Raw genomic sequence first — 27,121 nt, 5'->3', positions numbered from 1 at the left:
CGTGCGTGTGTTGAGCATGATTGCATAATTTCTCCAGTGGGTTTCAGAGCAGAAGTATTTCTGTGTTAAAGCAACAGGCCTGATTACTACATTTCACAAATAAAGACGGAACTGTGTCTCACTGACAGTGAATTGAAAAAGTCCCTGCTGTTTTAGTAAACATCAGAAAAGAACATCAGTGATATAAAGAATATAAATGAAAGTTAAAAGCAATTCCTTTCCTGAAAATACTGAAATCCAAAAAGCAATATTCCAAAGAGAATGTTTTTTTATGATATACTGATATACTGAAACAATCATCTCAGTGTTGGTTAGCAAACAGGATCCGACTCTAAATGCTTCAGTCCTGCACTGAATCAATACTGGAATAAAACCTATGGCCTTACTGGTGGGGTGTAAATATTTTAGGCTTTGTACTCTGCAGACTGTCAGGGCTTTAAATCGGACACAATGAATGTCCTACATGGAAAAGTATAGATAAGTAGATCAGAATTTATACTCTATGTTTTTGTTTTTATGTCCACCAGCGTCATTTACAAAATTCTCAGTTAGATATTGGGTCAGTTTTTGTTAAAAAGGTTGAAATACATGCCTATTGGGTCGAATTGATGTGCATGTATTTATGGTATACTTCAGTTTTGGTAGGCTCATATTTAACTTGTTGATGAGAATCCGACACCTTTTCATTGACAGTCAGGCTTCCATTCACAATTGTAATGTTCCTGTGCCTGAATTTCAATATCATGTATGCGCTTGAAATTGAAAAATATAAAATGTGATTTTCACAATCATATGATTTATTGATAGCATGATATACATATGAAAAGGCCATTATAACAGTTTTCTCATTGCATAGCATAGTTTTACCTGAAGAGATATAAAAAATGAAAGGACTAAAATAAATTCATGAAATACTGAGGGGAATTTCAATATAACTCATATGATGGTGTGTCCTAGACATCTTAATTGTGTAATACTCGCTTTAAACATATTCAAATTAAGCAAGTTAAAATAATTTTATTATTTACACAATATGTATCATCACCCTCATTAAAAGCCAAGTTAGTGATGATGTGTAGAAATAAAAAAAAGTCTCTCTTTCTCAAATGCGACACTAACTAGTGACAAAATGCCACTGTTGTGTGATGAAACCCCCCTTTCGTTTTTTGTTTGGTATACAGTAATTTACATGACCGAGCAACCAGTTTATGCCTATTCACAGAATAACTTCACATATTTCAAATGTATATCCAGTACAATAGATGCTTTCCATGTCTGACCTTTGAATACGTCAAAAACTGCATTCCATATTGCTTCTATTTTGAATTTTATAGACAATGTGTGTTGTAGTGGAGAAAAAAGCTAAGCACAAACTTGTGACCTGCTCAATATGCAAAGAAAATATAGCTCTGAAAAAAAAATCCAAAAGAGCCTACCCCATATTTTTTGAAGAATCGAGGTTACTCCATCTAATATTGCAAGCAAAGACATTGTTCATTTTATTATTTACTTTTGTGTTTAAACTTGTTTAGGTTGCATAATTCAATGTATAACAGCACTGTGTATTTTTAGTATTTTGACCAGTTGTCATTTTTTGCAAATAATTGTTCTGAATGAAAATATTTTTGCTTGGAATTTAAATGAAATGTGGTCAGTGGTTTATGGAAGAATATCAAAATTTAGATTTTACACAGACACAAACCATACCTCGAACTGCGAAAGTGAAACTTTTATGTGGTCTCTTAATTATTATTATTATTATTTTCCAGAGCTGTGGAACTCTACCAGTAGAGCAGCAGCACCTCTACATCATTGCTAAATAAAAATAATAGTACCATACATTTAATAGAAAAAAAAAATAAAAAAAATAAAACATTTACATATTAAAAATACAAGCATATAAAAAATGTAAATGAAGGCAGTGTATGCTGGGTGCTACAGTGTATGCTGGGTGCTACAACAGCACAGTATATTGATACAGTGATACAGTATATTGTGTATATAAAAGTTGACAGCTTATTCAAACAACAAATAAAAGTTATGTTAGTCTGAAAATGTTAACAAGGTATAAATATAGAAAGAAAAAAAACTTGAAAAACTGAAAATGATATGGAAGCAATTATGCATTATATCAAAACTAAAATTTATATAAAAAACAACTATTTATGGGTAATTATGTGCCAATATATTAATATGACAGTCAATTGTATGTGTCTTTTCCCTCATTCTTCATGAAGAAGTATTGCTGATTATAATAAGCTTATTGCTGTTGATGTTTGATCAGTGAATATTACCATCATTCTCATTGCCATCATATAAACAACATAATAATGGAACTTCATCCTCGCCAGGAGCTCCATTAGGAATAATATTTTGCAATGTAATGTCTGCTGTTATGTGTTTCCATTGAATTCAAATAAAAGGCTGGATTCCATCTTAGAAATAGAAAAATGAACCTTGATGAGTGTGTTTCTAAGCAGCGAATGGGTTTATTTCTGAAACTGAAAATCTGGAACATTTCAATTGCAGTAAAAATGTGGAAATGCAGAATGACACTAATTGTGAGGCTGACAAAGATCCGAATCCACTGCCTAGGATTTCCGAGCACCATCCCAGATTTCTATTTCTTTTCTCTTGTCTATTTCTCTTTTCTGAGTCAGAAAGTTGGAAGCTGACCTGATCTATCCAGTTAGCTCTAGGGCAGAGAAAGTAGAGAGAATAAAGCAGAGAGGTATTAGAGTATAGCTGCACTCCGGATTAGATTTAGTATATTGTGAGTCAATGCACCGTGGGCTCAGGATGACGGACCAGACTGATCAGAGGTGACCAGTCTTTTAGCATAGCTGGTAGTTGTTGGCATTCATCAGTGGTTGTCCCTCATCTTCACGGTCACAAGACTGGTGACATGACTCCTCCTCACTTCCACAAGAGTGACATGACTCTGGCTGGTGGTCCGGCACATCGATCAGCACGTTCTCGTATGCCTGCAGGAGAAGATAAAATGGACGTCATAAGGGTTTGCTCTGTCCAGTACTGTGTGTCCCTGCCTAGCCACTGTAGGCAGGGACTGATCAATGGTCCTTGTTTAATTGTGCTTACAGTGTTTGTACTGTACCCTGGTTTGCCTTTTTGATCTGTTGTTAACTTATTCTGACTCATTATTATTGTTATTATTATTATTATTATTATTATTATTATTATTATTATTATTATTTTCTATGGTTGCACAACTTTCAGGAAAAAGGTCACATCTAACACTTAGTACCCATGTGCTATTTTTGTGGCAGTTAAAACTGTTCCTCATGAAAAGTGGAACAAGGTGCTACTTGGTGGAAACTTCTGACCACGCCTGTGAGAATCAGAGTGTGAGAACACACACGGTACAACTGACAAACCATCAGCCGACAGAAGCTCTCTCCCTCACCCTCCCTAACTCCCCCCTTCCCTGCCACCCCCCCCCCCTCACCTGCTCAGATGGGTCATGTAACAGGTGTCCCATGGTCTGGACGATCTTGCTGAAGGTCGGCCTCTCTGTGGGCTCAAGATTCCAGCATGCTTTGATAATTCCATATCTGAGGGAGACACAAACCATCAGGAACTTTTTATCATTTAAGCTGAAACATCCCATATTTATTTTGAGTTATTCTTCAATGATGTCTTGCAAATCATATTAGGCCACTGTAACTGTCATCTCTGGGGAACGTAGTGTGTGGTAGTGCTACAGGGCCGGTTCTTATAACCAGAGAGTTGCGTGTTTGAACTCTGTGGTGTGCTGTTACATGTTTGAGCAAAGGGCTTAACCTATATTATTTCCGTAAACATGCAGTTAGTTTCTTTCACTCTCCACTCACCAACTAAACATATAAAATAAGTTCATGCCCCTTTGTATATGCCTGTCAATATACCGACCAACTGGTAATATGGGTCTTCTCAGAGCACCAGCTAAATTAACAGGCTAAATTTCCTTAATTAAATAAAAATTCAGTTTAACCAGCCACAGTGCATTTTTAAACTTGCTGAGGCAATTTCCTATCAGTTAATTTGGCTCTTTTTGAGGCCATAAGACTCACGTCATGGCTTTGTTTCACTTACATATCTGTGGGGGCAAATTCTGGCTGGCACATCTGGCAACCATCTTTTATCATTTTATAAAACCTGGAGTCCACTGGTACGCCAGGGTAGGGGCTCTTCCCTGGAAAAAATTTCAAGCAAGCAAAACTTTTAAACCACAGTAGTCATAAACGCTTTCTGCTATTCAGCCCATTGTTACAGTAGAACTCTAATACCACACTCTGTAAAATGTATCTTTTAATGTAGGGATTTGCTGCTTAATTAACAATGCCTTTTGTCGTCAATTTATTTCTATTCCAATTTATTTTGATTTATTTAATGAAAACAGTTAACCATAAGGGGCAAATACTTTTTCACGGCACTGTATTTAATTTGTAATAGTATCAACCTTGCAGCTACAGGGCCCATTCTGTGGTCACAGGACCAGGTTTTGCAATTCCTGAGCCGTTGAATAAAAATCTAAAAAGGAAACGTGCTGTTCTGAAAGTGCAATACCAACGGCTAAAATCCTTGAATGGGAGCCAGACTATTTCTGTGACTTCGCCGTGTAAAATACAGGATGACAGTCGCGCTAACACCTCCACCTCCACCGGCGCTCACCTAGGGAGAAGATCTCCCACAGCAGGATGCCGTAGGACCAGACGTCACTCTGCACGGTGTAGATGCAGTCGAAGATGCTCTCCGGTGCCATCCACTTCACCGGCAGCCGGGCCTGTGGGGGTATGACCGCTAAACTGAGCAAAAAACCTGACACATTTCCAGTAAAGATGAACCGCTCTTTCGGAGTTTTCACTGCATTGCTGGAATATATGTTCACTCAATATGTTTTCCATTAAAGATGACACCATAGATTCAAATAGTTTCTGCCTACTGTCTTCATCAATAAAATGATTTTGTGGTGGTTGGAAACCGTGTACACCTTAAATCTAACATATCACCACAGGCGTACAAGTAAATTGCAAGGAATAGTCATAAATAATTACTTTCTAAAATACAGTATGAGCAGATGTTTGGAGTAGTAGCACACATTCAGTTTCACAGGACCAAATTGCTGTACTTATCAGAGTAGAATGAGATTTATTATTAGAGAAATGCTAATTGTTTTTGTTTTTTTTGTTTAGTTTTTTGTGATGATATGGTGTAGCTTGTACTGTAGGCAAAATATCTTGCCTTAATTCTGTGAGTTGAGGACTATGATTTCAGAGTTTATTCACAATGGATGACTAGATAGTGGATCTCTTGGAAGATCATAACTTCAGTCGTTTAGGAGATTACATTTTTGAGTTTAAGGCAGGCTATCTAGAAGAAAAATTATAGGTCGCCCCTTGAATTATGGCTACAAGTACAACCAGGTTAGCATTAGGAAAAGTACATTTTACAACAAACACTTGGTTGCTATGTTTATGTTCATCTTCGGGGCATCGTGTGCCTTTAGCAATGACTCACATTTCCTTTCACCACGTAGTTGGAGTCGTTCATAATATCTCGGGCCAGGCCAAAGTCACAGATCTTTGCGATGCGGGAGTCTGTCAGCAGGACGTTCCTGGCTGCGACGTCTCTGTGGATGCACTGCAGAGACACACGCGTGAACGTGGAGTTCAGCCTCACTGGGCGCAGGTGGGGGTGACACGACCGCCATTTTGACAGGGTGAATACTCAAACCTCCCACCTCAGCCAGCGTATCCACAAAAAACATGTTCAGCTACCAAGGTAATAATGATCTGTAACTTCAATCTGGAACCAGGGTGACCGGCCAACACAAGGATCAAAATGGCCCTCGCTGTTCTCAGCAGTATGAGCCATTCAGGGTCTTTCTAGAAGCAGGTTAGTGAATTGGTACTCTAACCAGCTTCTAGTTATTTTTGGCCAACATTTCCACACAGTACAGCTTATTCCACTACTGAATCTACCTTAAATAAAAGCGAGCTAGCTGCTGGCAGCATGGACGTAACAGTATGAGAATTTAAAGAGGTTTACTTAAAGGAATTTAAAGAGGTAATTATTTTCTTGTTACGTTTTTGGATGCCAGGAATTCCAGCCCCTGCGCCACCTGGAAGGAGAACCCCAGCAGGTCGTTGATGTCCAGTGGCCAGGTGTCTGGCTCCGCCTCCTCGCCGCAGGGATCTGAGAGAGCCAGGGGTGCATTGTGGATCATCATGGAAGAACAGCCTGTGGCCCAAGTGAACTCTAACCTTTGTTTACCTGACACATAGGGGGACCGTTGATTCACTTACCCTGTGAGGAGGCTGTCAGCCTTCGCGCAGGCTTCATGTCCTGATATTCATCAGAGCATGTGCAGGAGATTCCACTATCACTAGTAGAGACACAGGAGGAGGGAAAGGCGTGTGAGAACTCATTGGACATTTCTCCTCGAATAAATAAGGAGCAACAAAGAAATGGATTGCTAAGGAGCAGTTTCTAGAGAAGTCTTGTTTCTAGAACTACACAGTGTACATTCAGGGAGCAAAGAAGTGGTAGCTGATTTGCCTCACAAGGTTTATGAGAATATGGGCATGACACAGCCATAGGGTGTCCATTGATTTTTAAATATTTTTTTAAATAAAAGTATATCTAATGTTTTAAACCAGAGTTCTCATCTAGGGACACCCCAACAGTACCTTCAAGGACACCCAGGGCTCTGCAGACCCCCTGCTGTAAACCCCTGTTTTAAACCAATTCCAAATGTTCATGGTTCATCTTAGAGGTTCATCTAGATAATTTATAATATACTGCTGACACTACACAGCTATTTCAAGCTCTGTAATCACAAAAGAGAACCAATAAGAGTAGACAGTAGGGTGGCATTAATAATGATGGCATTAACAAAGTTAGGCCTCAGCTTAACAGGGGAACATCACCTACATCTTCTAAAGCTGATTTAATCAGTAGGCAGTAATACAGTACATGGTATCTTTATCATGAGGAAAATACAGCCATTGAATTGCAATGGGGAGAAAATAAAACCGCAAAAAAAAATATATTCTCAACAGAGGGCACTGTTTTTCAGATATATAATACTGTAGGTTAAGACACATTTTTAGGCATATTGTATTGATTTATGTATATATTTAATTATATTTTTGAGGAGGACCATTCTCCCCTTTTCCCTCTAAGCAGCCATCTTTAATACAGATGTACATCAGGAAGAATCTTTCACCAAAAAGGCGAAGCTGCAAAGCTGCACTGTTTAAAACAATAACGTGCTCCAGGCACCTTCTAATGTACGGCTTCTTGATGGCGAGGTTCGAGTAGTCGCCCCTGCCGTCACCGCTCCTCTCCAGGGCACCCGTCATGTTCACCGTGAAGTTCAGGAACGACTCCGCCCTCCTCCGCAGGAAGTTCAGCAGGTCGCCATGGCTACAGTACTCCGTGATCACCAGCACTGGCCCTGGGATTTAAAACACAGTCAGTCGCGGTCGCGGTCGCGGTTGCGGGCGAGGACGATGTCGGCCTTCCCGTTATCCGTTACCCTTTCAAATTTTGGGAAACTTGTCGTGGGGTGTGCGGGTGACCACCGTCCTACCTCCGTGAGTGCAGGCGCCCAGGAGGTTCACTATGTTCCTGTGCTGGCCCAGGTGGCTGAGGATCTTCAGTTCACACATCAGCGCCTCTCTCTCCTCAGAATGAGCGGTGGCTGCAGAAAAAAGAACCCCTCAGTTCATCCACAAAACCTGTCCTCCCCCCTCACGCTCTAAAATACGGATTCTCTTTTTGCTCGAAGGGCATGAGGAAGTTCTTCCTCAGAGCTTCCCGAGGAAGAACTGACTCTTGGAAACAGTTGTACAAGTCCAATTTTTGGCTAAATTACATTTATATGCCTTTATCATGTAAATAATCATATGAATAAATGCAGAAATATATACAAAGGTGTCAGGAAATTGTGAATTAAAGAACTGAAGACTACTCAACTCATTATAAAATATAATTTTCACAACAACATTATTGCATTTAATGTCAGTTTTATTTCAAAATGGCTTTTTTCAAATGACCACTTTCATTTTATAACGGTACTTTCCAAACAACACATTTCTGATTGACGCCACCCCACCTTTTTCTTTTTTTAATTTCATGGCGTTATGAAGTCAGCCATTTTGGAATAAAAGCTGCATACATCTATACCTCATCTCTACTGGAGCTAGCTGTGGATTCAGTGCAAGCATCTAAAAACAGACAATTATCATCAGCCAATTTCTTAATACCCGCGGAGGCTACTCACGTTTGAGCATCTTCACCGCGACACGGAGCACGTTCTCTTCCTTTCCCAAGCCATACGCCGTAGCTTCCACCACTTTCCCGAAAGCTCCCGCACCCAGCACCTTCCCTGGAATGAGGACGTTCTTTTATTAATTTATCACACTGTAGTACAGGAGCCATCTGAAATCTTTGGTTTGTTTGAGCGGGACCACCATTGAGTTTGACACCGGTTTCATTCCTGTATAAAATAAATGAATAAATAAATAATTCATACCCAATTTTAGCTGGTCCCTGGGGAACTCCCATTTCTCGCTGTAAGGAAGCTGGGAGGGGTCAATAAAGGTATAGTGGTTCCCGTCACTGGCCTCTATAATCTTCCACCGGATTTCATATTTCGGTTTCTAACAACAAGCAAAAAAGAAAAAAGAAGCAGGGGAGATGGGTGTTTCAAAAGTACCTCCTTGCCAAACCTATGTGAAAGGGTATGCAGGAGTAACTGAGTGAGGTAAGTGTAAGCTCAGGAAGTCCTCAGGAAGTCATGTCTATGTTTGAGAGCATGAATCATTTGTACTCAGCGCTGGCCGCTGGCAAAAACACTTTATGGAGTCATAGGAATTCAAGTAAAAATAAAATTTACATTATTGTTATTTATGCGCTAGTGGTGATCAGTTCCGTGGTCTGCGATTGCTTATGCCCCACCCCCCTTCCACGATTGTAACCGCCATTCACCCTCTCCTCCCTGATCTGCAATTGCATCCAACTCCCCCCCCCCGATCTGTGATCAGTTAATTCCCAAACATTCTAGTTAAGGGCCACCAAACTGTCATGGCCTCTGCCCGACCTTCTTGCGTGGACCATAGGAGGCTTGTCTTAGGCCTTAATCTGAAAACCGAAGGTCTATTTAAGCCCCTCTGACTCACCACTTTTTTCACACCTGTGCCCACAAGCAAACCATATTAGTTTTTAAAAATAAAGCAACCAGCAAGCGGGTATCTCACAATCAAGTTTGGTATATCTGTCCTTAAATATCACACCCAAAGGGCGGGGAAGGCACAGAGGCACTCAATTTACGGAAAGTTTGCGGTTTGTATTGCGTGTAGAATCCTGGCATTGTTGAGGCTTGATTCACGGCAGGGCTACTTACCTGCTTATACTTGTAGAGAAGAACGATCATCAGAAGTAAGAGGACGCCGGCTGCCCCAGCCAGAGATGGGGTGATGATCTTAGACGACCAAGCTTCTGAAGAAGACGCAGGGACCACCATGAGTTACCACAACTAACTATCCGACTTGCAGATCTTCCAGAGTATTTGGACATAGATCCTGTACTCCGTAGATCATTAAAATTCATAGCTATGATACCTTGAATTGTATAAATAATTTGGTCGATAGCTGTATGACCTTAAAGTGAACTGTTGTGTACAGATCTGAATTAGCAGTGCTTGTCTATTTTAGCAAAGCTGTCCTGACTGTATTGTGCTGTAGAATTCCAACAGAAAGCAGAGTGAGCTCAGCCTTACGGGACACATCCATGACAAAGGTGTTTCGGTTCTTCCCGACAGAGTTAAAGGCCACGCACTCCACGGTCGTCCTGTGATCGCACGACGGCAGGGTCAGCACGCTCATCACCGCTGCCGACCCGTACTCCTCGTGCCACACCAGCACCGCGTCCTCCACGAGTGGCTCCGCCCCCTGCGTCTCGTTCTCATCGCACCTGAGAGGGCAGGACAAACCACAGTCGGTACCAATGGAACCAACATGGCAGGTAGCAAGCAGAAACCATGTTGATTTATTTGTTTTTTTGTATTTTTTGCTCATTTTCCCACCAATTTGTAATTAGCCATGTTATAGCCATGGGCCTATGGAATCCCAGCAACATCCTCCATTTTAGGAGAGTATGGAACTCCCCGCACTCGCCACTGAACCACTCACTTGGGGCGGACGCGGGTGGATGGCGTCCACCCACCTTTGGTAAATAAACAAATCATTTTGACCGGCAGTTTTACAAATAACTATGACAATCCAGTCCATTTTTTGTATGCTCCAGTCCATGTGTTCCCTCTAGCCAGTTACTCGCTCAAACAATCAAAAATCCGAAGAAAAAAAACTCAGGAGGAACAGTCATTTATATAGACAGGCACAGAAAGAAAAATATTGTTGATTGTCTTGATTGTTTGGAAGCGGATGCGGTAGGTAATTTCATTAACATGCAATTTCATCTAAGCAATATTTTAAAGAGAGATGAATAAACAGCCCCCACGAACACAGGCTATTATTAACAGCAACTATGATTGCTTGAGCAAAATCATCGGGTTGCTGGTCAGCAGCTAAGCTAGGATTGAATAGCTATTTCCCACATAACGTTTTATTCAGCGGCGACTGGTGACGGGTGAGCTGAAAATTGGTGGGGCGCAAAACTTTCCTTTAAACTAATCATTGATCTCAACCTGTTTTCATTAGTAATTTTCCTTTATTATCAAGCGTGCCAATGATCAGACTAATCAAATGGCAAGTAGTCTAACACACAGCGTCTTCAGACCGTGTTACGGGGATTAAATCATAAATTCAATTTATCCATTAAAAATCCGTTTTAATCACCAAGTAGTCTACACTTAACAAACAAGATACACCAGTCTGTTATCTACCGTGTTAGCTTTCAGAATAACCAGCAAACACAAAACCTGCACTTCAATTTTGTTTACAATCTACGCATTGCAGATATTTGCCATGAATATGAGTGCGGAGAAAGAAGTGCATGTATCTGCAAATAATGTTCATTAAAAATGTGCACAATTTCGTACTGCAAATGAAAATAAATGTAGGCTATAAGGCCTAGGTTACTCGCTAAAACTGCCTATTTGGGTAGAGCTGGCTATATATGATAGTATTGAGTAGCCTATTTTGTGGATTAATTGTATTGATACTCAAGGAAAATCAGGGGAAGATTCCGCCACTGCTTAGTGATGATTTTTCTAAAGCCGCGTTTCCACCGCAGGAACTATACCCCGGAACTAGGAACCTTTTGAGGAACTCAGTGCGTTTCCACCGCAGGAACTAGGGTCTAAATTTAGTTCTGGGGGCTTTGTTTTACCCCCCAAAACGTTCCTGCTCGGGGGGTAGTACTTTCCGAAAGTACAGGAACCTTTTGGGTGGAGCTTGCAGCGCTGAACATTTCTGATTGGTCGAGTACTCGTAGCATTTGTGTTGTATTTATTTTCCGCCATTACCCGCCATGTTTGAAAATATGCAGCGGCAAACCAATTTATTTTCATAATAACAAATCAAACTTGTATGTTATGCGGCGCAGTAGCCTACTTTTAGTTATAGCCTGTCAACGTCTTGGAATTATAACGTGTGCTCTTCTGTTCTTTTCTTGCTTTAGTATTCGTTTTATAAAATGCTAAGCATTCGTGCTGGGACAGCATATTACGTAGGCTACCAAAACATTCAAACGGATTAATTCGGTTGCTGAATATTTTCTTCCGGATTTTCTTTGTTAGCCCGTTGTAATTGACTCAAAACGTTTGATACAGTTATGTGAGGTATGCGGTAGTTCTGCATAATTAACATTGGTGATACAGTACAAGCAAACTGGAAATCACCTTCCGCACTTTTTATCCGGGTAAAATAACAGGTTAATTCTAGTAATCTTCCCTTTAGCTTTTTCAGACTGCCGTAATTTTACTCAATTTTACTGCCATTTTTCAATTCCACGAAAAGACCAGGAAGACTATGGACTCATTTATGGTGCATGGTTCGCATCTGGAGGGCACACTTCGCTGCTCGGCTAGCAGTAACTTCGAAGGAAAGCAAACGGTGGCTGTACCACTACTAATTTACATTTTCACGCAAGTCCGAGTTTTCGTTCTATTCTTGTCATTTTGCGATTAGCCTATATGGAATTGACGACGAGAAAGTAATAAAACAGCAAATTGTTTACAACATGTGCATGTTTTCTGCTGTTAATGAATGTGTTTGAGAGGATATATGAAAATCAATAAATACAAAAGTAACCATATATAGTCATTGTTGGTAACCCGTTGTATATAAGTGGAATAAACCCCTCCGGGCTGTCCCGGTTATTAGAAAATAATGTAGGCTACTTCGGTGGTAGTATGGGGTTACAGAAGAAATCATATGACAGATGGACCGACGACAACGTCAGTGGGCTAATTTGCCTAATCTTCGCGGTACTTTAGACCCCGGTGGAAACGCAGACAACCATTGGCTGAAGGAACCTTTTAGTTCCTGGTAAAGTAGTTCCTGGGACTGAAAGTTCCGGGTAATTTTGGTGGAAACGCGGCTTAATTTATGGTGCATGGTTCGCATCTGGAGGGCACACTTCGCTGCTCGGCTAGCAGTAACTTCGAAGGAAAGCAAACGGTGGCTGTACCACTACTAATTTACATTTTCACGCAAGTCCGAGTTTTCGTTCTATTCTTGTCATTTTGCCATTAGCCTATATGGAATTGACGACGAGAAAGTAATCAAACAGCAAATTGTTTACAACGTGTGCATGTTTTCTGCTGTTGTTGCCAGTTATACATATAAATGTGAATGCATTCTGTCGCTTCGGATGTCAAGACATGAAAGCGAATGTTCGCATAAAAACACAATGAATGTGTTTGAGAGGATATATGAAAATCAATAAATACAAAAGTAACCATATACAGTCATTGTTGGTAACCCGTTGTATAAGTGGAATAAACCCCTCCGGGCTGTCCCGGTTATTAGAAAATAATGTAGGCTACTTCGGTGGTAGTATGGGGTTACGGAAGAAATCATATGACAGACGGACCGACGACAACGTTGCTTTTTCATACGTCAGTGGGCTAATTTGCCTAATCTTCGCGGTACTTTAGACCCCGGTGGAAACGCAGACAACCATTGGCTGAAGGAACCTTTTAGTTCCTGGTAAAGTAGTTCCTGGGACTGAAAGTTCCGGGTAATTTCGGTGGAAACGCGGCTTAAATCACATTTATCATTTAATCTCCCTAACACAATGCGAAGAAGCTGTCCCTTTCCAATTGATTAGTCAGATGTTTGCATACTTGTTAATCACTGAAAATGAATTAAAACAGTTTGAGATCAATGATTACTTCAAAGGAAAGTTTTGCGCCTCACCAATTTAAGACAGATGGATAAAGGAGGAAGAAAGGGAGGACAAAAGAGGAGGATGACCGATTATTTTCCTGGGTAAAAAAAATTCCCAGCATTAATGGCACTCAATAAACTTAAAATATTTTATGTAAAAGCTTGCATCAATAGTATACATTATTTTTAAAACATTGTTTTCCTTAATTACAATTATGTGCACAATACATTAAAGGTACAACTATTTTGACATTCATTGGTTTGTACCTTTATTCACCCACCTCCCACCGGATCTCAGGGTGTACCCCTCATCGCATTAGATCAGTGGCGCCCAAACATGTGCCATGAAGAGCCAGGAGCATGAAGATTCTCATTCCAACCAATCACGACACCTGCTGATTTCACTAATAAACAAGCCTTCAACCCAGAGAACAGTTGAAATGTTTGGTTGGAATGAAAACGTGCATACTCTTGGCCCTCCTATTGGCACATTGTCGGGCACCACTGCATTAGATGGTGCTGGAGGACTGCAGGTGTTTTGTAAGATTTTTGGGGAGCACAATAAGGTGTGAACACTATCGCAGCTGCACACGAGCAAAGGTGCTTTTCCGAGGTCAGTGCAGGCAGAAAAGCAAGGAGTATCATTATACCCCAAGCCGGTGCTTTAGCAGAAAGAGCCAAACTTGCTGATGACGGACACATTTTGTGACAGCAAACCAATGTGTAGTGGAGAAACAGGGATCCTATCTGGTTGTCGGTTGGCTGTGGTTAGCTAAAAAGTGTGCAAAGTGGGAGAGCTACCACACTCTAAAAATATTTTTGACCAATGCCCTGATGATAATCGAAACAGCAGCTACACAAACAAACAGTTTCCCAGCAACTGCATATCTTAGCAATGCTGCCTCGATACGTACGTGCTTCTGATTCCAGAACACCTGTACCAGGAAATTCTGGGAGCTGGGTATCCAAAGGAGGTGCAGGTGAGGGTGCTGGCATTCTCCAATCTCAGCATAGCACTTGGCCTCTCTACAAGAAGAGTAAGGACAAATTATTGGATGTTTGGGCCCTCGCACCACCAGGAGTTGGATTGAGTTTGTCAATCCTTCTGTATGTCTATCTGCTCTAGGAGAAGTTCCTGCTACCAGCCTAGGATAGGATCTAGCTGGAATTAGCTTCCACTCCAGCTGGATACCATCTGGAATTTGGTGACGGCCTCTTGTATGTATTAAGATGGCCCACCAGCTGGTCATGGTACTGCTGGCACAGTTTCTATCTCAAACATCTTGTTGCCAGCTTGACTATTTCCAAACCAGCTTAAAACCAGGCTGCAACCAAGGTGGGATATCCACTAGGGTGTCTTTGTGTCTGTCTGCATATCTGATTATCATTCTGTTCCAGCAACAAAGAGCCCTGCATGTGCTCTGGCTGGGTAACTGGATCTGCTGGATCTGCTGGCTCCCCAAAATTGACAGAGGGTGTTTGTGAAACAAGCCCCCCTAGAAATTCCAAACATGGGGAAAATTTGGTTGTAAAAGCATGTGAAAACATTGACTTACGTAACATCTTCACGTGAAAGGCAATGGAGGCTTTGACCTTGGAGCTCCTGGCGTGGAAGACATACTGGCCCTGCTCTCCGGCCTGCATCCTCTTCAGGAGCAAGGCAGCTTCGTACCTGCAGGAAGACAGGTAGAAGACAACCAACTCTCAGGTCTGGTCAAAAGCAGTTATTAACCTGATGAGAATCTGCATCGATTGCATTGGTTTCCCTGTAATCAAAGTAACTGGCCAGCAGTGACTTTTTCCACTTTAATCTAAATCAGTTTCTTGTTGTGATAAGAGAGGTGGAGTAAAGGGAGGTTGTGTCTGTCAACCCAATAATAGGTGAAGCAACTCTAAGTAACATCAATTGAAATTACCCCCCACAATCGAAATATTTTGCTGTTTAAAAAAATGACCAATAACATATAACAAATATGTCAAATGTGGGCTTCTCAAATCTTGTCTGAATATCTCTGCTACTTTTATTTCTTGTCAATGTTTGTTTGTTATGATACACAAAACAAGCAGTACTGAAGTCACCTGTTATTATGCTGGTGAAACTCCATTGAGTGGTTGTGAGATTTGGGCGTGTCCCACCAGTTGACCTCGATCTCAGGGTACGCTTCGATCCATACCCTCAGCTCCAGGTCCTTGCCCTCGTTCACCTCGATAGCTGTCCCGTTTTTGCCAGGCGATGACCCAGGAGAGAGCCATATGTACGGTTGATCTTCCAGAGGAAATGGAGACAAAACAAACTGCTCATTTGCAGCGCAGATTCATCTGGAACCATCTCCAAAATGTTTCTGTTACAGCTCCTTCTCCATTTTAGCTGTAATTTCTCACGCTCAGTCATAACTGTAAGCCATCCCAATGCTACCTCATCCTCCTCATTCAGGAGATTAGGGTGCCATACATTGTGATTAAATCCAGACAGTCCTGGTTTACGAGCATTTGTCTCATAGAGATAGCCCCCCAGTTTATCCTTATAATTACGGTGAATGTACCCCAAGTTTTCGAAAATGTCCTCTACTCTCATTGTTTTCCTGATTTTACTCTCTCCTCTAACTCTAACGCAGAGGCATATTCTGAAATACAAGCACCAAGCTACTGTTAAATTCTATTTGCATTTCCATAAGCTAGAGGACTTCACAACTGATTAGGGTGACACAATTAGATGCAGGCACACTATCAACCTGAGGACATCCTGCAAACTGGGTCCCTCCCTCCTGGAATATCACCTACATGCAATTACATGCCCACCCATTAACTTTCCAGCCATAGTCAACGTGGTGCTGACTGATACATGCAGTTAAGCTTAGTTACATGAGTCCCACCATGACTCAAAGGATTCTACAGGTTTATTGCTCCGGCACTACTAATCTGTTGTTGCCAAAGCATTTTATAAAACAAACATATAAGTTCACCCCAATCCATCGCCCCGTTCGTCAAAATAAACAGAATAAATAATTGGTAAATAATGGTCCCCCTTGTTTTACACCAGTGACCAGAAGAAAGCTTCTGCTCGACGGCTTACCTACGACCTGCAGACGTGCGGTGGAATAGTTGACCCCCGCCTCATTCCCAGCCGAGCAGGTCAGGTTCCCCGCGTGAGAAACATTCACCGCGGGTATCATCAGAACACTCCTGGTGCTCCACCGACCATTATCATTAACCACGGTCTCCTTGGGACTTAATATCTAGGAAGGCAATTGAAAAACAGATATGGAATCCCCATTGGTAACTTGAGGGCGATAGGAAGAGCATTAAAGGCTTTGCTTACAGATTTGAGAATTTAATTCATATCTGTATGCAAAACAGATGTATACAGATGCATATTAAAAAATTTACATTCACAGTAAATAATAATAATAATAATTATTATTATTGTTACTGTTATTATTGCCACTACTGCTTCTATATATATGTATATATATATAAAACATGGTTAAACACAGCCACTTTTCTCAGAATGGTGACAGTCCAATGGCGGGTTAATGAAGCTCCAGCCTCCTGCCTGTTCTCCTGAGGCTCTCACCAGGCCAGTGGAGCGCCAGGTGACATAATAGTTTAGGTTGGGGTTGTGGGCGGTGCAGGTGATCATCAGCTCCTCCCCTACAAGGCGCACATATTCGTCTTTGTCCAGTGACACATTGGGGGGGTGACGTAACCCTATAGAAGGAGACAGAAGTGCGGAGCGTTCAACTCAGAGCACTGTATGGGGGCACTGTAAAGACACTCTAATGAAACACATACTGTATCCATAAAGCGCTTGGTTTTGCAAAACTGTTCAACAAAACACTAGAGTTGCAAAAATAGGTCCTGTTGATATTTGTTCTTGAAGGGGCAGGGGGTCAAGGACATTAAGGAAGGATTGTTGAATCAATTCTGTGAATTCCTTACCACTGAACTTCTCACTGAAACTGCTGCTTCTGAAGTTTCTCTGTTTCACGTAAATCGATGTTGGAATAGTTTGGACACATTAGGGCTTAACACTTACCACTGGGGACAGTGGAGTTCCTGCCTGGAGGGTTGAAGCTACCATTTTTCCTGAGGTACGGTGAACCTCTGATAATATTGCATTGTATTTTTTATTTATAAAATTCTTTCCGGCCCTGGCAGCTGCGCCTACTCAGGTAATTGCTGTTCCACTCACAACTAGTACTACAGGAGAGATGGCACTGAATTCCGATTGGTGGAGAGGTCTGTTTCTCAGTCTCAGCTGGTAACCAGTGGGAGCCTTGTGTGGCACATGTTGTAAGTTTTTGTTCAAAAGCAGAAGCTGAGGTTTGTGGCTGTTGGCGCGATCTTTAACTGTAGCCAGAGAAATGAGCAAGATGCGCAAGGAACTTGGTGAACTCCATGACATGCTAAATAGATCAAGCCACATCTGGACACATTGCAGCACGTGGACCTAGTAACCCCCCCCCCCCCCACGATAGCAGCTGGCTCACGTACGTTGAGAGACTTTGATGAGGAAGGGTTTGGAGACCTCCTCCTTCCCTTTTATCTTGGCGGAGCAGACATATTGCCCGCTGTAGCTGGGCCGGAGGTTGTGAATCAGGATGCCCTTCCCGGGGTCGGCGGTGTAGTTCATCCCGGCAGGGGCGGAGCTACCGTTTTTCATACGGAGTGAGAACTCTGTGGCAGCAGGGTCTGTCAGTAGGCATGGCAACAAGCAGCTACTGCCCTCTTTTATAGTAGGAAGGACAGATCTCACTAGTGTGAAGGGGCTCTGGGGATCTGAAAAAAGAGAAAAAAACACCTATGCCTTTCACTGAAGCAGGATGGGCATACTGTACATAATGTACACACACAAACATGCACATGCATGCACACACACACACACACACACGCACACACACACACACAAAATGATAACTCTTTCTTAAACATATTGTTTTGCTTTGTTAATGATAGATTTAGTTGTGCTTCCTTATAAGAGTGAGTTGTCCTGGTGCTGTGAGCGACGACAGCTTAATTATGAAAGCACACATTAACAGGTCATTCTGTTCCACAGGAAGCCAGTTCTTTACATTTTAAAGCTTACTTGGAAGAGCTAGAGTTGTCTTGTCTTTGGCTGGACCGCAACAGCGGGGCCAGCCCTATAAACGCGAATGTCTGTGACTGAGTGACTGAGTGATGAAGTTACACCATTGGTCGGCCGGTTCGGTCCAGCCATATATTAGGTTTTGACCTGGTCTTGTTTTTCAATATCAGAATTATCACGAAAGCCACAAAAGCAAAATGTGAACTTACTTGGAATCATAGCGATGCCACAGCTTGCTACTTTCTTGATTCCAGTGTTCAGGCCTGATGCCCCATACATTGTCATAGGCGGAACGTGGGTCCACAGCCCAAATCACTTGAGCTATTGCTTCCTTCTGGATTATTGCAGAGGTTTACATACACAGCTGCTTTAGAAAATGTTTCATCCCTCAGTAAACCCACCCATGACCTGCTATGTTGTGATTTTGACAGCAGCTCGGCAGAGTCCAATACCATTTTGTAAAGCAGCATCTGATGGTGCTGACCAAGCTAGAGTGGTGTGGGCCCTCACTTGAATTTCCCTGCTTTTCAAAAAAAAAAAAATTAAACTCTAAGAGTGAGTTACTAACCTGAATAAGACTGAGACTTCAACTGTCAGCAGTGAAAATTTTGCAGAGACCGTGGCAGGTCAGTGAGGTGAACCATTTTACATAACGTATCTCTGTTGTTGACGTCTGTGTAAATGCGGTTGTTCCGCGGTTGCAGGGAAAGGAGGGGAAATGAAAGTGGCCAAGCCAGTTGGCTTGGAGGAAATGTACACTAACTGAACGCCAACAGGTCTGAGCTCCAGGAAACAGATTGCTCCTGGTCAGAGGGGTAGCACCCTCCCCCATTCCCAACCACCCCCACCCCCACCCCCCACACCCCTTCACCCTTTACTTCTGTTTATGTGTAAATGGGTACTCACAATTATGATTATATCAACTTTCCTGTTATTGACACTGTTCTTGAATTATTTACATGAGTATTGCATTATTAACACGGTCCTTGCTTTATGAACATGCATTGCATAAATAGCACTCACTTAATTAACACTGCCCTGATGTTATTAACCCTGTCATTGACTTATAGATGTGGCCTTGGTTTTATGAACTCTGCCGTTGCATTACACAACTCTTGCATTATCACGCTTTTGCCTTGCCTTTCAGTTATTAACATATGATTAACACATGACTTTATGTTATTAACACAGCTATCATCAGCTAGCTGTATACATTTCTTGCTGTGATTACTCTGGTTAAATGGAAACAAGCATGGAATTACTACTACTGCTACTATGAATGCTAATAATAATAATAATAATAATAATAATAATAATTAAGCACTACCATCTTCATCATCAGCATCATCATCATTATATTCTGCTATCATGTTAAAAGATAAATTGATACCTCAATATAACAATTTCTTGAAAGGTCAAAAATAAATAAATAAATAAATATTTTCAAAAGTATAGTTCACAGAGAAAATAACTACCCTCTGTTGACACCCCTACAAATGGGTCAAAAATGAATGCTGACTTAACTAAAATAATTTTAGTTCCTGGAGAATATTTGTGACTGGAATGGACTGGATTATTTCAATAAATGCCCGGCTGTAGGACCTAATGTGTGAAATGTGAACTATAAGTAATGTAGAGGAATACATTATGGACATTACAAAAACTCTTTGCATTTGAATGGATCTTTATGGGAATTTGGATGTGGGACTAGATTCAGCTGTAAATTATGCTGATACAGTATAGAACACATTTATTGGCTAAATTACTTTAAGTCATCAAGGGTCCAAGGTATCAAATGAGCCTCGAACCACCGTGCTGCTGCCAGATATGCAGTAGATACTACAAGCATTGTTTCTCCTGAACATTTTTTTCTTTGAGTTCAACAGGAAAATTAATCAGGAGAAACAATGCTTGTAGTATCTACTACATATCTGGTAGCAGCACGGTGGTTTGAGTTTGTGTATCGCTTGTAGCACAACCTGAAAATAAGATATCCAGACTCTAATGATTTTGATAGGTCACAGACATCAGGAAGTCATGGGATGCAAATGATATGTAACTAAAGACAAAACATGACTCTTTTATTTTACATTATGTTAATTTGTCCACTGTACAAGTGAATTTCCCTATTTCTAGCTTTTCCCCAAACAGTTCACTGCAGCAAAAGTAAACGAGCAAATGGTGGCACAGGAGGTCTCAGGAGTGCATTTGTTTAATTCTTGCTAATTTTCTGACCAATGATTTGTTAAGACCATTAAAAGCTTAATTTGTTTTGCCATTTTGGGCTTGCCCCATTTTTTTTGCCCAGGAGTATACATTTGTCCAGTTTCTTGGCCTTAAAGTAATAATCTCGAAGATTTTCATTAAAATAAATGTCTGTTTAAGTCACTATCTACCGCTGAATTAGGTAACACAATGGTGATTGAGCCTATTATTATATTAATTTATATTATTATTATTATTATTATTATTATAATTTATGATTAAAGAACTGGGTGTCTGTGGCGACATTCCCGGGAAAAAATCACAAGCGCGCATAGTTAGTGATGCGTTTTCCATCACCCATCAGTGGTTGGTCCGCCAGAGATGGTAGGCGGAGCTAACGCAACAGGCTTGCTCTTCAGCTCACTTGTGTGTGAGCGGCGTACTGTTTTTTCCGGTGTCTGCTAGCGTTAAAGATGGGGGGGTTATGGAACCCTAATAAGTTTTTGTGTAACATGAGAGGTCATATTATTTGTTGATGTAGGTTTCGTATTACATTTGATGACAATGTAACGTTACTAAATTACATAGCTATTGCACAGCTAACGCTAGCTACCGGACCATGTCAATAAAGGCAACATTAGTTTAGACAACGTTGCACACAGTATCCATCTCTCATATCAGGTAATGTTGCGTTAGCTAGCTAGCTAATGTAATTAACACAATCTAATGTCAGCTAACAATTAGAAGAAACGCTAGCTAACACTACCGACCGGTACCGACCTCGCAAACCGTCTCTCGAATGCAATGCTACCTTGTTGCAGCGTTGCAATGTAGCTAACTAAAGGCCAGTTCAGATCAATGATTCGCAACGAGACTGGATGCAACTTGCAAAATTCCAAGACGTCTGATTGTAAACGTTCTAAAACTGCACTTGGCAATTTGACAAGGTGGGTCTTTTGAGACCCTAGGCAACGGCTTCAGAGGCTCTGCAACTAACCAGTTCACACCGCTGCAATTTTCTCTGCAACATTCTAAAATCGTTTCGTCTCGTTGCGAATCATTGATCTTAACTGGCCTTAACGTTACCGTTATTTACATTGCCATCAAGTTCATCAATATATAAGCCGGGGTATAGGTGGAGCAGAGCCGGGTCTGATTTCTGTGTAAATGTCAAGCCGGAGAAAACTAAATAAAAGAATACGGCAGTATGGATTAGCGTTGCTATTATTTTATTACGCTTTATGTTCCTTCAGCCTTGAAGCCCTTTTTTGATGAAATCTCCTTTGTTTCTGTTTTATTCTTCTTATTCTGATTGCTAATTTAACACCCAGCTCAGCTTTATTCTCAAACAGTTTAGCTAGCAAAGCCAGAAACAGGCAGTTGTTTCAAAAATATCACACAACAATCATTCACGATGATGATGCACGAGATACATAATTGCACGAACCACAGCGAATCCCGCAAATTCTTCTCTGCACTGTAAAGATGTTCATACCGAGCAAAATGTGGATAAAGAACGTTTGTGGAAATAGATCATCACTAATTCTACCCCAGGTCTGCTACAGCATTTTAACCTGGCTTGGCAGTGTAAAGACAGCTTAAGTTAGCCTTAAGTTAGACAATGAATGAGTATGTACACAACGTTACTTGTATAACAACCATTTTTTATTCAGTAAATAATAAGTGTAATAGTTGGCATGGCCCAGGTGCCAACTGACTGACGTCACACAGGCGACACTGGTTGGATCTATGGGAAGTGAGGTCCAAAAACACACCTGCACTTACCGCTTCTCGCCATTGGTACCGCCCAAGAGAACGAAACAGAAAACTTTGAGATTGTAACTTTAATATATAATTTTTAAGTCATGCAAAGCATTGCAGAAATTGTTCAAGAATGCTGTGGATAGTGTTGTGGAAATGAACTGTGGATAGTAATTAATGCTTACAAGGAAAGGTACCAATTTCCAATATATCTGCCAGTTACATTTGATACTCTTGATATGCAGTTATTTAGTGTCCTCCATGAAGTCGTGTCCTCACAACTAAATAATAGCCATCAGGTGATATTATCCGTAACTGTGACTTGACCAGAATATTTGGATCAATAAATATATCAGGCTTTATGGGGACATTTTTGGACATGTTTTGATTGTGGCAGAATCAAAAGAACTGCTACTTCCTCATGAGACCAGCAAATACGAAAACAAGAATTTTGTAGATTTCTTATAAACATTTGCAGTGTGTGCATTTCACCCATGCAGAACTCAAAGTAGGTAAATATAATGGGTAGGAAAAATTGTTACCACAATGTAAATGCCTCCTTCTATGTGTGTGTACCCTGGTGCAATTTCAAAAGCGCTGGTAAAGGATAAATTTTAAATGTGTATGGAAGACTGTGTTGACTATGTTGGTACACCTGCATAGGGTGCTCCAATGGCACAATCTTTGGGATGTATACAATGCAGTATGTAATATCTAATCCAGATCTTTTGAACAGCTCTGTATTGTCAAATGTTTGAAAATATTTGAAAGAATCTTGATGAATAGCCTTTTATTTTGGACCACCTGCACATCGATCCCAGAATTTTCGAGCACTTAGGATTCCTATTAAAACTCTGAGATTCTTGCAAGAATATTTCCCATAGTGCCTCTAGTTGTTGTTTAATTTTAAAATTATATTTATATATGCATATCCTTATATATACCGTGCAGCCCGGAAGTATTTGGACAGGGACACAATTTTTTTTGTTTGTTTCGCTCTGTACTCCAGCACTTTGGATTTTAAATAAAATAATGAATATATTGTCAGCTTAAAGTGGATAGTGTAGATTGTCAGCTTTAATTTTAAAATATTTACATCCATATTGGATGAACCATGCAGGATATTACAGCCCTGTTTATACATAGTTCCCCCATTTTAGGGACCAAAAGTAATCGGACAATTGGCAGCACAGCTGTTTCTGGACTAGATGTGTATTGTTGCATCATTTATTCATGCACAAGAAAGCTTGATCTAGAGTTAATAGAGTAGATAGAGATGAGCACAAAAGATCTCGAGTTGATTCTAGGTGTGGCATTTTCATTTGGAGGCTGTTGTTGTTGTCTCTCAACATGAGTATGAAAGAGATGTCAACGCCAGTAAAGCAGACAATCACGAGGCTGGAAATTTTAAATGAATAGATCAGAGGTGTAGCCAAAACAATGTGTGTCAAAAGCAACTGTTTGGTACATTGTTAAGAAGCAAGAATGCACTGGAAAAGCAAACGACCAGGTAGACCACAGAAAACAACCCTAGTGGATGACTAGATAATACTTTCAGTTGTGAAGAAGAATCTCAACAGTGAAACAGATCGAAACATGCTCCAGGATTTAGGCATAGATATGTAAAAGAGTACCATAAAGAGAAGACTACACTTGCATAACCTTAGTGGGTTTACCGCAAGTTACAAACCACTGATAAAACATAAGAACAGAACGGCCATGTAAGAGCTTGCTAAAAATAAGTACATTAAAACAAAGTCTTATTGACAGATTGAGATTAGCGTTAACCTGTACCGAACTGAAGGAAAGAGGAATGTGTGCAGAAAGAAAGGAGCTTCTCATGACCCAAAGCATACCACATTATCTGTGAAACACGGTGGAGGTTGTGTTATGGCTTGGGCATGTATGGCTGCTCCTGGAACTGGCTCACTTGTCTTTAGATGATGTGACTGCTGGTAGCAGTAGGATGAATTCTGAGGTAAACATAAACATTTAATCTGCTCAGATCAAACAAAATGCCTTAAAGCTCATTGGGCAGCACTTCACCTTGCACTAGACATATTGTTAAAGCAACCAAGGAGTTTTTCAGGGCCAAAAAGTGGAATGTTCCTGATTGGCTAAGTCACTCACTCAACCTGATTCCAATTGAACATGCATTTCACATTCTGAACAAAAGTCTGAAGGCAAAAATCCCTGAATAGAGCGCTGGTGATGTCTATGGGTCACAGACTTCAGGAAGTTATCTAATGCATAGGATTTGCAACCAATTACTAAATATGATGACTCTATTTCAAATTATGTACATTTTTTTCCTATTATTTTTGGTCCCCTAAAATGGAGGAATATGTATAAAAAAAGGCTGTAATTCCTACACGGTTCACTCAATATGGATATGCATAACCTCTCATGAAAAGGTAACAGTCTGCTCTTTAACATCTTGTTCATTTCAAATCCAGTGTGTTGGAGTACAGATGCAAAAACAACAACAAATTGTGTCCAAATTTTTACGGACTCCACTGAATATATGACTTGTAAAAAGTGAACTAGTCGTAATCTTTGGCAAAATTCAGAAGTATATCGGTTTTACTCATTTTTGCATGTACCATGATACACAAAATTAGCTTCATTGGGCAGAAAAAGTAGAATAATGAATGTTTTAGATGGGCACAGCAGTGTACATATACATCACACACATGCATGTACAGCCTCCAAGATACAGACATTTAAGAAACAGAGGTTATTCAGAACTCTGAAATGTTATAATGTTATAACTTTGAAAGTCAAGCGGAATGGAAATACACACACACACACACACAGTCTATCTGGTGGTCATGTCAAACACTTTTCGTTCCAGAATTCAGTTTTTGCCATCTAAAGAAATCTCTACAGTAATAACACTCTAAAAGTAAACAGACTAAGGCACAGGAAGAAGCTATCTGTTGTGTTCTGCCAAACGAGCACGGTCAGATGTGCCTGTGGGGCAAGTGCGTGGTCACCTGCTTGATATTAGAAAAAAAAGAACTGGGCAGGTAAAAGGTGATGGAGACGGCTATGCGATCTTACCTTGCGCTGCAGTTTGCAGAACGAGCAGGAGAAGAGCCACAGTCAGCATCCTGCTCCCTGTCTCACTTCACACTGTCGAAATGACCACACTGATCAGGTTCACACTTTGGAAATGACTGCGCTTACCAGCGTCTAAAACAAGACTTCTGGGCAGAATGATTCAGCCCCGAATGCTATCACCACACTAACTTCTCCTTTTTTTGGCCGCTCAGCCAAAGCAGGCTAATAACCAGAGAAAAATGAGCTTAGAGAAGACATGTCCAACATTTCCAGCTTTTCATGGCACTCATTAAATTGGTATTTATCTGTTCATCACCACCATCATCATCACAGGGTGTGTTGTGATTAATTTTTATATGTATATGAATGTTAACTGGAGCACTTTGAGTTCTAAAGCTGTCTCAGCAGCGAGTGAGGGAGGGAGAGAGAGAGAAATAGAGAGAGAGAGAGAGAGAGAGAGAGTGAGAGAGAGAGAAATTAGACTTTATCATGGACACCATGTTATGTGCAATATGGTTATCAGTGTTTCTGGGCTGTGCATGTCTTTATCTGTGTTTCTATGTGTATTTATGTGTGTGTTTGTGTGTGTGTGTGTCTGTGGAGTAAAAATATTGACTGTGTTTGTGTATGAGTAACAAGGGAGAAGTATTAGGCCTCTGACCAAATTTTTTTAAATGTTCTTCTTAAGCAAGAATTGAATGCAATGCTTTCTCCGCATGTGTTACATTTTGACATAGGCTCTTCCTGGACCTGCATACCTTTTAAGTGAATGGGGGAAAGAACATGCTTTTGCAACCTCAGGAAACCAGTTTCTCTGAAATATGTGAGGGGCTGATACAGCCACTGATTCTTGCCTGATAGAGATAACAAGACCAGGTCAAAACCTAGTATAGGGCTGGACCGGCTGACCAATGGTGTGACGTCATAACTCGGCCAACCAATGGTGTAACTTCATCACTCACTCAGTCAGTCACTCAGTCAGTCACAGATATTCGCGTTTGTACTATATGGCTGGCCCTGCTGTTGTGGTCCAGCCAAAAATACATGAAAATTTGAGAGGCGCACGGGTGTCTGTTTAAACAACATAATACACTATGTGCTGAACTATTTCTGTAATGATTTACTCTAATATAATCAAGAGTAAACGGTGTTTACCTCCGGGTGAAAATAAATAAAATAAAGAAAATTTGGTCAAAAGAACGATTTATTTACAAATCGGCTTTAAGAAAACCCTGCACATTTGTATTTTCTGGTATAGGAGGTATGCTTGGTCACCAGACACCTCCAAGAATAATATCATTATGATGGAGAATCCTGGCGGTCTATTCTGACCTGCATAATTTGTGAATGTTTTACGGTTATTAGAAATATACTATGTAGCTCCTGTGTAGATATACTCAAAAAGTGTAACTCACTTTAGAAGCTGTCTGTGTTCATGCCAGCTTAATACCAAACTGACATGTTGAGATTCCTTAATGTTAGATTTCTGTAACATTACTTTTAAAAATAATGTTTTTTTTTTTTTTTGTTGATAAATACAGTTACAGTCATAGTTATCCCTATAAGGACAAAATGAACAAGTGACTAGAGGCTGTATGAACATTTGTATGGATTTTATATTGATATTTATATTAAGTATTTTATTATT

General features: G+C 40.6%; 2 protein-coding genes across 2 annotated transcripts in view; one reads left to right on the top strand and one right to left on the bottom strand.

The window, feature by feature from the left end:
- cd74b (CD74 molecule, major histocompatibility complex, class II invariant chain b) overlaps positions 1–27,121 on the top strand; it is a 102,956-nt gene that overhangs the window by 70,957 nt on the left and 4,878 nt on the right. The gene's annotated exons all lie outside the window — the stretch shown is intronic.
- Positions 777–25,837, bottom strand: LOC135263606 (macrophage colony-stimulating factor 1 receptor-like). The gene is made up of 20 exons (XM_064351851.1): positions 25,474–25,837; positions 17,853–18,137; positions 16,933–17,066; positions 16,432–16,594; positions 15,438–15,624; positions 14,915–15,030; positions 14,273–14,384; positions 9,785–9,978; positions 9,410–9,504; positions 8,540–8,666; positions 8,288–8,392; positions 7,595–7,705; positions 7,285–7,459; positions 6,306–6,385; positions 6,086–6,195; positions 5,518–5,640; positions 4,672–4,783; positions 4,093–4,192; positions 3,467–3,572; positions 777–2,984 (listed from the first exon to the last, which is right to left on the bottom strand). The coding sequence occupies exons 1-20, from the start codon at positions 25,520–25,522 to the stop codon at positions 2,835–2,837; spliced, it is 2,634 nt and encodes an 877-aa protein (XP_064207921.1). The 5' UTR covers positions 25,523–25,837; the 3' UTR covers positions 777–2,834.

The sequence above is a fragment of the Anguilla rostrata genome, chromosome 9 (genome assembly GCF_018555375.3).
Source record: "Anguilla rostrata isolate EN2019 chromosome 9, ASM1855537v3, whole genome shotgun sequence".
In the NCBI taxonomy this organism is placed as follows: domain Eukaryota; kingdom Metazoa; phylum Chordata; class Actinopteri; order Anguilliformes; family Anguillidae; genus Anguilla; species Anguilla rostrata.
The sequence above is the reverse complement of the archived record's forward strand: the minus strand, read 5'-3'. Positions and strand labels throughout refer to the sequence as shown.

Bases quoted from the DNA above. Each gene is read 5' to 3' on its own strand.
- LOC135263606 (XM_064351851.1), bottom strand. From the start codon at position 25,522: ATGCTGACTGTGGCTCTTCTCCTGCTCGTTCTGCAAACTGCAGCGCAA. The intron at 15,031-15,437 runs GTGACTTCAGTA...GTCTTCCTGCAG, and splicing joins TTTCACCAGCATAATAACAG to GTACGAAGCTGCCTTGCTCC. The intron at 2,985-3,466 runs GTGAGGGGGGGG...CTTCTCCTGCAG, and splicing joins TACATGACCCATCTGAGCAG to GCATACGAGAACGTGCTGAT.